At 33.2% G+C, this 15,201-nt stretch overlaps 1 protein-coding gene and 1 pseudogene across 3 annotated transcripts in view; one reads left to right on the top strand and one right to left on the bottom strand.

Annotated features, from left to right (window-relative positions):
- Window positions 1-4,530: 4,530 nt before the first annotated feature.
- LOC148305989 (phenoloxidase 2 pseudogene) lies at window positions 4,531-7,071 on the top strand (annotated as a pseudogene). Its single transcript, XR_015838081.1, has one exon. The product of XR_015838081.1 is annotated as a phenoloxidase 2 pseudogene (transcript).
- A 3,382-nt stretch (window positions 7,072-10,453) lies between these two features.
- LOC148305988 (uncharacterized) overlaps window positions 10,454-15,201 on the bottom strand; it is a 61,494-nt gene continuing 56,746 nt past the window's right edge. For both annotated transcript variants that reach the window (XM_088265815.1, XM_088265816.1), the window contains one exon: window positions 10,454-10,776. In XM_088265815.1, the coding sequence (XP_088121941.1) occupies window positions 10,676-10,776 (101 nt within the window). In that variant the 3' untranslated portion in view covers window positions 10,454-10,675. The remainder of the gene's footprint in view (window positions 10,777-15,201) is intronic.

The following is a 15,201-nucleotide window of genomic DNA, read 5'->3' as shown; positions in this document are numbered from 1 at the left end:
GGAAATTCGACTATCAGTCTCATTTCAAATTCTGTTTAAAATTTTAATTAACTGAACTTCAATGAAAAATAATCTGTAAAATCATTAATTTAGCACTTATTTGGTTCATAAAGACGTAGATATTCGTATAATTTAGACCATTAAATACTACAGGACCGAGTCATTTCCATTGTAATATGAAATCCTTATTACAGCACTCTCTTCGTGACCGTATAGAAATCTGAAGGCTTTCATTAAATTTCTCAAAATCTAAAGGAAAGCTTTTGACGTTCCGAAATCCAATTTGAACATTCTACATTCGGTTTTATACCTCGTTTTATTCGGGAATTCCCCGTGCTTACTCGTGAAAATGCGCTTAATACAGTTTGCATAAAAATTCGATCACAGATTGAAATGTAATGGGAACGTACCTCCGGCAACAGAGCGGCGAGGTTTGAGTCTAACATTTTTTCTTTTATGGTTTTTGGGCTTTGAAATATAACAGATCAAAGCATATTATAACAGCAGGTAACTTATACCTTATTATCTGTGGATATAGTATATGTTTTTATAGATGTTGAGGTATTTCTCCTGTTACACTTAACTCTTGATATCGTTGTTGCGCCATTTTTAAGTTCTCATTTTACGTCACTTCCAAGAAATAACTAGCAAAAAGTAAGTATTGTATACGTGGATCAGTCTACAAAGATTGTTATTTTGGAAAATGCATAGGAGGTTATCGAAGCGCTGTACGACACCCGTGTAACGTGAGACGCCAATCTTCCTTGTTACTTTAACCTACAGTCTTGCAAATGTATCTTGCATGGAGAATCATTTATCAAATTTGCTATTCTTAAAATGTCTGTTAAAATTTAAATTATATGTAATCTGTCTTTATTCCAAATCTTGCCGTGAAGTATGCTAGTCTCTAAAGTTTATTTGGTAATTATATTATGACATTCAATAAATAATCAAAAAATGTTTAAAAGAAATAACAGTTTACTTAAAATGATCCCAACTCAATTTAGATGGACAAATTACTGAATATCTCAACAAGAGAAGGAATTATTAAATTATGGTTGCACTACTCAGAAACCTTTGGAGCTCTACAAATCATGACATAACGGAAATACAGTGTTTGTGCTCGAATGAAATCGAACCAGGAAAATCATATTTCCGCTCCATCTGTACTTTCGAGGAACTGTAAATACTTGAAAAGATATACATCAAATTATTTTCCTTTGCTTTGTCTATAAAGTACTGAGTATGAGAATGCGATACATTTTATGAAATAGCGACCATTGCACGACGCGATATCTCAGATAATAAAGATGTTTAGATATGTATAAATACATATATATGTATATATATATAAAAAAAAATATATATATATATATATATATATATATATATATATATATATATATATATATATATATATATATATATATATATATATATATATATATATATATATATATGTGTGTGTGTGTCATAAACTTAGCTATATAAATACGTATGTAAAATAATTTTTTCATACGCCATCATAGTAAACCATTCATATCGCCATTTGTCTGCAATATTTTTGTTGTATCAATTTCGCATTTTTGGGCGATACCTATTCAATTCTATTTCTCATTACTAATAGTGATCTTTTTTTGGGTTTAGTTAAATGTAAAATATGATGATTTAAATGTGTGTGTGTGTGTGTATGTGTGTGCATGTACATACGTACATACTTTTTATTATATGTACATACCAAAACTACTATTATCCACTATTATTTCGTTTTATACACGGTTTGCCTAAAACAAGGCGCAAAATGCGTGAATTGTGGTTTATTTACAATGAATGAACAAATAAAATATACAAATTTTGTCCTATTTATGAACAAATAACATACAAATATGATAATGACAAATAACATACAAATCATTGACAGTTTTATTGATAGTCTTCATCCCTCTTAATGATCAATCTAACAGTGTCATACGGTGCTACGTGTAACATGAAGTACGAAAAAGGTATTAGAATATGATGAATTCGGATTACGCAATTTCAACTGAGGTTTAGTTAATGCAAATTAAAATAAAAACATATTTTTTTGAGTCAAAAGGTACTAGAAAATGATGAATCCCGATTAGATTTACTCAACTTAGGTTTAGTTAATAAAAAAATAAAATATGCACAGTCTTTTTCATGTGTATAAGGTATAAGAAGATGAATCCGCTTAAGGTATTAGGTTAAGTATACTAAAGTTTAGTCAATAAAAACTAGTGTCGTCATTTTCATTTTTCAAAAGGTGTTTGAAGATAATGAATTCTGATAACGTGTATTTTCGTTAAACGCCCTTGAGGTTTTTTCAAAATGGAGTTTTATAAAATTTCCAATTATTTTTTATTTTTAAGGTTAACTCAACTTAAAATTATTAATGAAATCACTTGTTTTTTTACTACTTGAGTTTATTTATGACAACTAGTTTCGGAAGCTAAGCTTTCATCTTCGGTTCTAAATGTTATATGGCTTACCACAAAGTAAATGCCGAAACAATAAATAAAACTCAACTTATGTTGTATGTAAAAAATGTGCAGTCGTTTTCATTTGTTAAAAAGTATTAGAGGGTGCACATTAGGTTTAGTTCGTAAAAACAAGTATTGACTTCTTCATTTGGAATAAAAAGTAATGTCTATCGTTTTTATTTGTAAAATATTGTATTTTGTTTTCACTCATCCTTTAGTTGTATGTTTATTTATAAAGCCTGGTCAGTTTTTCTATCTTAAGTAACCCATTTAAAAGAATTGAGTTAGTTATTTTAAAATAAAACGGATATCAAATAACGGTACGGGATTGAAAGCACTTCTATGAGTAGAAGTACATGTAGCTCACTCCTTTCAACAACGTCATATGTAAAAAAAATCCTCAATTTTCAGTTGTGCATGTTTTCGAAATGCCCAAAAAATGTACTTTATTCCAGCGGAATATTTAAATTTAATATTTACCCGCTACAGGACAGAAAGTGTACTTTTTGCTTTTTCAAGAAAAGGTGTTGTTTAATTATTTTTTTCAAATTTACTAAATATTTTTCAAATGGAGAAAAAATCTTCAGGTTTTACCTATAAAGATCTGTTACACAGTAAAAAGTTCAATAAGTGGCTTGATATTTATTTTTAATGCATTGTATTATATTTTTAAACTTTAAATCGATCTCCTGAAAAATCAAGTTTTTTTTTATATATGACGTTGTTGAAAGGAGTGAGCGACGTGTTGGTCCCATGAAGTAGATTTTGAAGCATGTACAGAAGTCAATGAAGAAATATAAAAGTAAAGTTAAGTTATAGGTTTAATTGAATGAATCGAGCAAAACCCCATTGGCACCCCGCCTCTCTGTTCGTTCAACTTTTGAAAGAAACTTTATTGCCTTATTTACGGTAAAAATTGCAACAATGACCGTACCAGACACTTGGCTGACGATTATTTGGCTATAAATATTTCAAAATCTACTTCTATGGCTACTTCCGATATGGCCAACACGAGGATACATAATTTTTAATCCAACAAAAGTATTATTTACCCGAGTTGACATGAAATTCTCAACGGAATCAGGAAAGTACTTTTTAAAGTAATTTAAGTTAAGTAAAGTCATTTTTGTACTTGCACAAACATGTAAAAAAAAGTATCACTTAATTACCATTTACACCACGTACGTTTTATTCAATAACTTGGCTTGACTTATTCAAGGCTTGTATTAAGTGAATTTACAGCAGGGAAAAATAAAACTTTGTTATACGAACAGTCGTCCACTTTTGAAATTGGCTTGATATGCACTCGTAAAACATTGTTTTTCAACCTAAGGGTCGCGAAAGGTTAGGAGAGTCGAAATCTGTCCAAAACTGAATGTGTAAATTCTGTAAACACATTATCATTACATGAGTTATATAAAACATACATTTTTTGCGTTTTTTTCCTGAAATGGAATGATGTATGTATATTATGATGTACCTATGAATGATGATGTAATTACATTACTATAATTGAGTTTAATTATTATAATTGACAACTGTCCTTATTACTTTTAAAAGATTTGGTTGTCGCACAACAAGCAACAAGAAACTAGCAATAATTACAACTGCATCCCTATAGTATGTTATACAAATGGCGGAATCCTAATAAACAGATTAGAAATCATATAAAATATACTGAAGCTCATCAGAGCTGCATAAAGCAGTTTTACCAGTGATTCGGATTGTTAAATTATATTATATTACGTTTTGTGGTAGATTCATTTTTTTATGAAAAAAATGAAAGAGAAATACACATGGCACGTGATTTGATGTAGGTACTTTTCCATTCCATGAATCGGTCGTGATCTTAATCTATTTGGCCGAAATAATCATCATTAATTTGATAAACCGCATTTTGCTTTCTATGCGATAAAATTGAACGACCTTGTTTACTATTTATTGAATATGTTATGAATAGTTAGAAATTGCACATGGCACTACATAGAATTTCGTAATATAAATACTGTTATTTTCGTTCATCAGTACATTCAAGTTGGAAGTATTACTTTGTAATCATGTCGTCCACCGGTAAAAAACCAGCACCAACCACCAAGCCAGCAGCACCGGTAGCACCTGCAAAACCGGCAACAACCACTACTGCTGGAGGAGCTACGGCAGGAGTTAAGGATGGTGTAGCAGTTGCCGTTGCTGGAAATGCTGGGGCGGCAGCAGGAGGTGGAAAAGCAGTTGCCGTTACAGGGAAAACCGGAACAGGTACAAAACCCGTCAGTCAACCAGCTAAGACTCCGACACCAGCACCAGCACCTGCACCAGGAGCTCCCAAACCCCCGGGTACACCAGCGAACACAACCACTGGTGCCTACTCTAAAGAAGATATCTTGCGTCTCCTGTTTGACCGCCCAACAGAACCTATTATATTACCCAAGGGTGATGACGCAAAGGCGGTATTTCAAGTGCCTGATAAATTTCTAAAAGACCGTTATCAGCCTATCGCTAAAGATGTACAAAAACGATTTGCATCAACAGACAGGCAGGTTATTCCTGTTAGCAACATCACATATCCGGACTTAACTATTCCGATGAAATTGAGCATGAAAGATAATTTTACCCTGTTTAAATCGCAGCACGTACAATGGGCAGAGAAACTTATTGGTATTTTCATGTCTCAAAGAACCATTGACGATGTGATATCTATAGCAGCATATGCGCATGAACGAGTGAATCCATTCCTATTCAACTACGCTCTATCTGTTGCCCTTCTCCATAGAACAGACACCAAGAATGTATTATTACCAAACTTCCTGCAGTGCTTCCCTGGAAAATTCATCGATAGCACTGCGTTTTCATCTATACGCCAAGAAGCTGCAGTAGTTCCCAAAGCAATCAGGGAGCCAATTATTCTTCCACAAGAATTTACTGCTAATTCGAGAGAACCTGAACAAAAACTTGCGTACTTCCGTGAAGACATTGGAATTAATTTACATCATTGGCATTGGCATCTTGTATATCCGACTGGAGACGAGAATCGTGCCATCGTTGATAAGGATAGGCGAGGGGAACTATTCTATTATATGCATCATCAAGTTTTGGCCCGTTACAATGCGGAGCGCTTCTGCAATGATTTACCGCGAGTAAAGAGTTTTGACAACTTGAGGGAGGTAGTGAAGGAGGGATACTTCCCCAAGCTTGAAGTTGCAATTGCAAGCAGAGCGTGGCCACCTAGGTTTGTGAATACTCCACTATCTGATATTAATCGCCCCGAAGATGAGTTTACTCTTCAAATATCGACACTTGAAACATGGACGAAAAGCATTAAGGAAGCAATTGAAAAGGGTTTTGCAGTAAATAGACAAGGAGTACAGACCCCTCTAAATGAGCAAACTGGTATTGATATTCTCGGAAATATGGTTGAATCGGCCATGATTTCTCCGGCTCCCGGAGTTTATGGAAGTTTACATAACATGGGACATATGCTTTTCGCGATGTGTCATGACCCCGACGGTAGATTCCTTGAATCGTTTGCGGTAATGGGAGATACTGCAACGGCAATGAGAGATCCAGTATTCTATCGTTGGCACAATCACATAAATAACTTATTCTTATCTCACAAGGACAAACAACCTAAATATACCGTAGAGCGGCTGGAGTTTAAGAATGTATGCGTGACAGGCGTACAAGTAGCTATTGACAAAAAACCCGCTAACCAACTTATTACGCACTGGCAACAGAGTGATGTAGATCTGTCCCGTGGTATGGACTTCACCCCAAGAAGTCCTGTCTTGGTCCGCTTTACTCATCTTCAAAATGAGCAATTCAACTTTATCATCAATGTTAAGAACTCGTCAGGGAAACAGTTAATCGGAACTGTTCGTATCTTCATGGCCCCGAGATGTAAAGAGAACGGCGTTGTAATGGAATTCAACGAACAAAGGTTGTTCATGATCGAATTGGATAGATTTAGGACCACACTTAAATGTGGCGATAATGTCGTCAAGCGTAGCTCCCTCGATTCTTCTGTGACAATCCCATACGAGAGGACTTTCCGCAACGTGGATGCTAAGCGCCCTGCAGAAACAGATCCTAGCTTGTACGCATTCAATTTCTGCGGTTGCGGTTGGCCTCAGCATATGTTTATTCCCAAAGGAACCACTAAAGGGGTGGTGTTCGATCTATTTGTAATGGTGTCTGATAACGAAACTGACAAAGTGGTGCAGGATATTTCAGGAGTATGTAGTGACGCTGACAGTTTCTGCGGTATTCAGGATAAGAAATACCCTGATAAACAGACCATGGGATATCCATTTGACCGCGTTCCCAGGGATGGAGTGAAGACTCTTGCACAGTTCCTAACACCCAACATGAAGGTTCAAGAAATTACTGTCAAATTTGAGGATCGCATTGTCGTGAAAACCGCGGAACCAGAAAAACAAATCACAGTAGTTCCTGTTGCTAAACCATAACTTTCTCAATATAAGTATAAATTGTACTGGACCTTGCTTGGACTGCTTATGATAAATATGATTGTAAGCTTTATTTTCAATAAATAATTTTAGTTTTATTAACCTTTCAATCTCTGTTTTTTATTTCTTCCATACAAATTTAAATAACTTTATAGAATACCAACCTCAACTTATCGGGGGCCGGATCTATGAACGAGGTCGAAGAACACATTGTGCAATAGACACCATATCATGTTAAACCGACACTGATCATAATCATATAGTTTTCAAAGATTTACCCTCATCTATACCCAGTAAAGCTAAGATCACAAAATATAATTTGTGTAGTGTTGTCTTGATCGTTAAATCTAAGAATACTAAGTGACTTTTAACGTTTCGCGTGAAATTTTACTTAAATCTCGAATAACATTGTAAAGTATAAAGATATCCATTGATATCTTAACACCAATGAGGATGTTATTAAAATTTAAAATTAAGAAGTTTGGGTATTTCTAAGGTTCACGGCCTAATATTGACTGTTTAAATTGATCACGGTGTACACTGAGTAACATACACCATTCTACCCAATCAATTTACATTTTGAGTGTGTCCAAATACTTGTTCACAAATCTGGATTATCTCCAAGTATAAGAGTTATTTTTATATAATTTTTTTTAACATCTCAACATAGATGAAAAAGAATATCACTTTAAGTGATCACTTAAACTTGCTTATGACGGTCGTGAGCCCCGTAAATGCCCAGACTTCCGTATTCTTCTTCATCTATATTGAGATGTCAAAAATAATATAATTATCAATCATTGATGAAATTATAAATGTCACACAATGCATACGATTCGTCACATAAACCAGCCAATACGAAATATCCATGATTCTATATTCCAATATTAATCACGTCTTCGTGGTTATTATTATATGTCTCAACATACATGAAGAAGTGATTGAGAAGGGAATATAGTTTATACGTCTGGGAATGAATTGCCTTTGGACGCTTGTCCACTACCCAGAATTTTACCGTCCGGCAGTCCGGTTTTGAAAAATGAAAGCCACTACGACAGTTTAGCGTGATCAAATTTACGAGCACCGATCAAGAGCTCCGATCCGAAGAAAGATGGAGCATAGCACAAGCCAATCCAAGCTAATCATCGTTTTAAAACGCTAACTGACGTGCCGGACGGTAAAATTCCGTGTAGTGGACAAACGACCTATCATTAACTGTTGTTTTTCAATTCTGTTGACACTCATTGTTTTTCCAAGGATGTCTCCAAATTAGATTCTCAAGTCTTACATCTTAATCAGAACTGTCCTGAACTAAATCAGTAATTTCCTCAAGAAATCTTCTTAACTTGTCTACCGGATTAGCGAACGATTCCGTCCGAATAAGGGCGCTTGTGCACTACACGGAATTTTACTGTCCGGCAGTCCGGTTAGCATGATAAAACGGAAGATTAGCTTGGATTGGCTTGTGCTTTTGTCCGCGTTTCTTCGAATCGGTGCGCTTGATCGGTGCGTGATCGCGGTGCGCGTAATTTGATCACGCTAAACTATCTTAGTTGCTGTTATAATAAAAACGGACTGCCGGACGGTAAAATTCCATTTAGTGCACAACCGCTCTAAAAGGCACTTGTGTACTACACGGAATTTTACTGTCCGGCAGTCCAGTTAGCATGATAAAACGGATGATTGGCTTGGATTGGCTTGTGCTTTTGTTCGCGTTTCTTCAAATCGGTGCGCTTGATCGGTGCGTGATCACGGTGCGCGTAAATTCGATCACGTTTAACAGTCGTAGTCGCTTTTATTTAAAAAAAAAACCAGACTGCCGGACGGTAAAATTCCATGTAGTGCACAAGCGCTCTAAAAGGCACGTGTACACTACACGGTATTTTACTGCCCGGCAGTCCGGTTACCATGATAAAACGGATGATTGGCTTGTGTTTTTGTCCGCCTTTCTTCAGTGCGCGTAAATTCGATCACGCTTAACTGTCGTAGTCGTTTTTATTATTTAAAAAATATGGACAGTAAATTTCCGTGTAGTCCACAAGCGCTCTAAGAGGATAAGCTGTGAACTTTTTTTATCCCAACTGCGTGTCTCCAAAGGGCAATGATCCGGAAGAATGACTTCCGTATTTTAAAAGATTGCTCCGGGGTATCCGTTTTGTCGTTATGTTAAATGGCACAGAATATTAATGTCTTCCTTTGTATTCGTTTCTCCAAACGTTCAATTAATTAAGGGACAGGAGATTCAGATTTAAATTGACAAAAGCTTCGTTATTGTTCAGCGAACTGTTTGATATTAAACATGATTGTTTATTTATTCAATGTGACGTACACACGAGTATACGATAAGCCTTTACTTTTACTATTTCTTCTTCTTCTTCAAACCCTTTTCCGCACCTCAATGGTGCATAGGGCACTGCATCATATAAACTCAGTGTTATCTTGATCGTTCACACATGAAGGCGAGGTGATCACCCCTATACTTCAGGAAAATATAGAATAAATATTAGGGTGAAAAAAATCACTTATATTTATTCGACCCCCTCCCTGGGAATCGAACCCAGGACCTCCAAAATGGTAGCCAAGTGTGCTGACCATTTCACCACGGAGGCGGACTACTATTTACATATAATTAACTAATTAATCATCGCGACGCTTCCCCGCAGGAATAGGCAGAGAGAAAAGAACGCCACACCAATATTTATTGCACACAATCTTCGCCTCTACCACATTCTCCTCATTTGTATTATTTTAACTCGCCAATTATTACGACTCCAAGCCCGGCTGCTTTTACGTATCTTACAAACCTTATCATGTCAAGTTTTCCTCGATCTTCCTCTGCTCCTTTTTAAATAAGTTAGATAGTGGTATTTACCAAGTAAAAATAAAAATAAATTGGATAAATATCATAGATTTCTGCAAACTGACTGCCGAAAAAAAAAATTGATGCCTTCGAAATGTGGTGTTGGAGGCGCATGCTCCGAATTCCATGGACAGCTAGACGCACCAATGAGTCCATTCGCCAGGAACAACGCTTGGATGGCTTGTCTCTGGCCAATATCTGTACCCGACGGATTCTCCAGTTCTTTGGACACGTTGCGCTTGGCAACAAGGATAGCCTGGAACGACTAGTTGTGATCGGTAGCCTGGAGGGAAAGAGAGGGAGAGGAAGATCGCCCACACGAAGGACCGATCAAATTAAGGCAGCAGCAGGCACCTCAGTGGTTGGAGCGCTACGTGCAGCGTAGTCAAGGGATAACTGGAGAAGAGTCATTGCTTCTGCAAGGGTCACAACCCTCAGCAATGAGGATTAAGACGGAGAAGAGAGACTGCCGAATCAATAGCATTTAATCATGAAATACACCATCACAGTATGTCTACAATTTCAATAAATTATTGCAATGTGTTTTGACTGCATTTTATTGTTAGGATAAAATTGTTACATTAAATGGGTATAAACTGATAAAGGTACATTATTTACAATAAAAGATATGGTTAAGTAGACCAAATATCACAGCGGTTAATTAAATTATTTATTCAAAATGCTTTGCTTTACATATATACACATAATTCGTATTTTTTAAAACATTCATCAGACATTTTTTTAGAAAATTCAATAGACAAACATTTTCCATAAATTGTATTTACAAGTTTAATATGTATATAATAATATTTAATCTATGAATAAATAAATAATATTTTTTTAGAAATATTTTATTAATCGATGTTCAGAAGTAGACTCCCTGCTAAAGTAGCCAGTATCGTCGCCAGGAGATAGCTGTTTCGACTTCCAAATGGCATTTTACTCGTTCCTTTACCTGTTGGTGAAAATAAAATAATTTTAGTGCATTTTATTTTAATTGAAATGGCATGAAAACTAAAAGCGTTAATTTTAATTTGAAAAAAACATTAAAAACAAACTAACTAACTGACTAATTAACTGACCATCACGCCGCTTAGGGGTAGGGGTAGGCAAAGAGAATAGAACGCCACACCAATCTGTCCTTGCAAACATTCTTCGCCTCTTCTTTGCATCTCCTCATACATACCCACCGATTGTTTCGACTCCTAACCTGACCACTTTCAGTATTTGGCATACTTGATCATGCCAAGTTTTTCTCGGTCTTTCTCCTTTTCCTCCTCCTTTTCCTCCTACATTCGCCTCATAAATTTGTTTTACCGATCTTTCCTCACTCATTCGTTCTACATGTCCAAACCATCTCAACACACCTTTCTTAATTTTATCGATAATGCTTGTCTCAGCTTTGCATTCCTTCCTTATTTCTTTATTAGAACATCTATCAAAAATATTAGAAACAAATGATAAATCATTGTCAATATGTAGTCATTATTTTTACGATAAAATAATATTATGTATCATAATTAATACCTCATATCAGTCATTCAAATATTCAAATTACTGATATGAGATTCTTTTTTACAACGTGTGTGTATATTTTACATTTTGATTGTGTCTAAATACTTATTCACAAATCTGGATTATCTTCAATTAGGAGTTTTTTTAACATCTCAACAAAGATAATTTATGACGGAATGATTCATTTTTCTGATTAATTCAGCAGTCACATTATGGTAAAATCTTTTAATTTTTCAATTAAAAGATTTTACCATAGTGAGTCTTGGTGAGGCTTGGTGAGTCTCTGCAAAATATTTTTTTGAAATATGTTTATAAAATGTGATTTAAATAAATGTTGAAAACAATAAAAAATGTATTAAAAAAGAACTTCATTGACAAGACACACAAGGTGGCTTGGTGGGTCTCTGCAAAATATTTTTTTGAAATATGTTTAAAAAATGTGATTAAAATAAATATATATTTATGATAATAAAATTAAAAATTAAAAAATGTAAAATACAATTTATGATAATAAAATAAAATAAAATCTAAAACATGTAGCTACAAAGGTTGGATATACTCGAAATATTATTAACGATATGATTTGACTGACAGGTCCAGGGTATGATAATTTCCAGTGAGCAAAACCGGAAAGTTGTAGAAATTTATTATCAAACAGAGTTGTTTATTCGTATAATCAAATTACATTCCAGTTTCTCTGATTGAAAATATTTCTAACATAATTTCAAGGGCAACAAAGGCCACTCTGTCAAACCGTGTAATTCAAAGACAAAAGTTTTCCAAAGTTTGTAAACTTCCAGCGGGTAGCATTGTTCCCACTTGATCCCCGAATGCTTGACGTAATCTCGCACTTGTCCACTGTTCAGGGAACACCACACTGGGATCGTAATCAAATTTACTGACGAGGATTCAAGTCGATTCGAATGAATATAATTTAATGATATTAACTTATATTACAATAGATATTTTAATGAAATATTTAGTTCAATTAGCATTGTTAATTGGTGGTATTCCAGTCCTTAGCAATACTAATTGAAGGAGTGTGAAAACTTTTTTTTTTCATATCTCAATATAGATGAAGAAGAATATGGAAGTCTGGGCATTTACGAGGCTTTCGACCGTTATAGGCTGGTTTAAATGATCACTTTTCACTCGTGTAACATTCACCAACTCTACCCATGATTGACTTTCTTCCTGATTGAAGTTCTATATATATATATATATATATATATATATATATATATATATATATATATATATATATATATATATATATATATATATATACATATATATATATATATATATATATATATATATATATATATATATATATATATATATATATATATATTTATATGTATATATATATATATATATATATATATATATATATATATATATATATACATATAAATATAAATATATATATATATATATATATATATATATATATATATATATATATATATATATATATATATATATATATATATATATATATATATATATATATATATATATATATATATATATATATATATATATATATATATATATTTATATGTATATAATATATATTATATATGGCGTTATAGGCTGGTTTAAATGATCACTTTTCACTCGTGTAACATTCACCAACTCTACCCATGATTGACTTTCTTCCTGATTGAAGTTCTATATATATATATATATATATATATATATATATATATATATATATATATATATATATATATATATATATATATATATATATATTTATATTTATATGTATATATATATATATATATACATATAAATATAAATATATATATATATATATATATATATATATATATATATATATATATATATATATATATATATACATATAAATATATAATATATATATATATATATATATATATATATATATATATATATATATATATATATATATATATATATATATATATATATATATATATATATGATCCAATTATGAGAAAAATTGTACATGAATCACTAGAATTTTAACTAGTGACATCTATTGGTGAGACCAAGAAGTTTTTTACTGAGCAGAAACTCTTATATTTATAAGTGAGGTCCGAATCCTGGATTATAATGACATCCATGAGAAACCCAGAAAATATCCTTTCATAATACTATTTAGCTTATAATTTGACCAGATCGTTTATTAATAACATTTTGAGTGTGTCCAAATAAATAGACCTCTAAATGCCCAGACTTCCATATTTTTCTTCATCTGTGTTGAGATGTCAAAAAATAATATGGTAAAATAACTCCTATAATTGGAGATAATCCAGATTTGTAAACAAGTATTTGGACACACTCAAAATGTTGTTAATCATTTTAATTATGTGAGACCGTAATTATGTTACCATAATTCCATTGATTATACGACCATGGTTTCTTGTAAATATCCCATACATCTTTATTTGATAGTATGTATGCGGTACTAAAAAATATTTTCGCCGTTTGATTAATAGGACAATATCATTGTAGTGGGTGGACATTTTTATCATGCTTTATTACACTCGGTAGCATGCAAATGCCATAAAAATGTTTTGGTGGGATGTTTGTCGATGTTATATTTACTTGGGTAAAAATTAAATTATTAACAACAACAAAAAACTATATCGTGTAGATATTACATATGTCCGCCTCCGTAGTGTAATGGTCAGCACGCTCGGCTACCGTTCTGGAGGTCCCGGGTTCGATTCCCAGGGGGGGTAAAATAAATATGAGTGATTTTTTCACTGTAATATTTATTCAATATTACCCTGGACTGGTACCTGAAGCGGAGGGCTGATCACCTTTCCTTCATGTGTAAACGATCAAGATAACATTGCGTTTATATGACGCAGTGCCCTATGCACCATTGGGGTGCGGAAAAGGGTTTATTATTATTATTATATTACATATCGCTCAATCCTTTCAAGAACGTCATAAATCAAAAATCGTCAAATTTCAGTTGTACATGTTTTCGGAATGCCCAGATAATGTACTAGATCCCATCAAAAGAGGCATATTTTTAAATTAATATTTACCCGCTACAGGGCAGAAAATGTTGTTTTTGAAGAAAAGGCATTGTTTAATATATTTTTTTAATATCCATTTTTCAAATGGAGAAAAAACCTTCAGGTTTTACCTAAAAAGATCTGTTGCACAGTAAAAAGTTCAATAAGTGGCTTGATATTTATTTTTAATACATTGTGTTATATTTTTAAACTTTAAAGATATTCTCCTGAAAAATCAAGTTTTTTGAGTTATGACGTTCTTGAAAGGAGTGAGCGATATATCTATAGATATACTCATACTCGTATGGTAGGTGATTCTGTCGATATAACTAATTTACGCACAGAAAAATACAAAAAAGACTAACTTACTAAATACCACTGCACCGCTTCCCCGCAGGGGTAGGCAGGGAGAATAAAACGCCACACAACTATATATTTGTAAACATAATTCACCCCTTCCACATTCATGCACTTCCTCATATATACCCGCCGATCATTTCGACTTCTGACCTGACCGCTTTCAAGTATTTGACATACCTGATCAAGTCAAGTTTTTCTGGGTCTTACTGTGATTAAATAATAATATAAATCATTAAATTTAAAATTAACACTTTTTTATGGGTTACGAATAATAATGAGTGTTGACCTTTAAAAACTAATGTAACTCAAAAGGTAAATAGTACGTAGGGCACTGTATCATATGGACGCAGTGTTATCTTGATCGTTATTTATGAGAGCAAGGTGGTTCCAGCACTTCAGATACAAGTTCAGGGTGATTTTAAAATAAGATCAGAGTAAAATATCACTAATATTTATTTTGACCCCATTACTATTTGACTATT

This window comes from Brachycentrus maculatus, unplaced genomic scaffold (assembly GCF_059751285.1).
Source record: "Brachycentrus maculatus isolate JH-2025_06_01 unplaced genomic scaffold, ASM5975128v1 h1tg000258l, whole genome shotgun sequence".
NCBI classification, from domain to species: Eukaryota; Metazoa; Arthropoda; class Insecta; order Trichoptera; family Brachycentridae; genus Brachycentrus; species Brachycentrus maculatus.
Note: the sequence above shows the minus strand (reverse complement) of the source record. Positions and strands in the feature narration are given on the sequence as shown.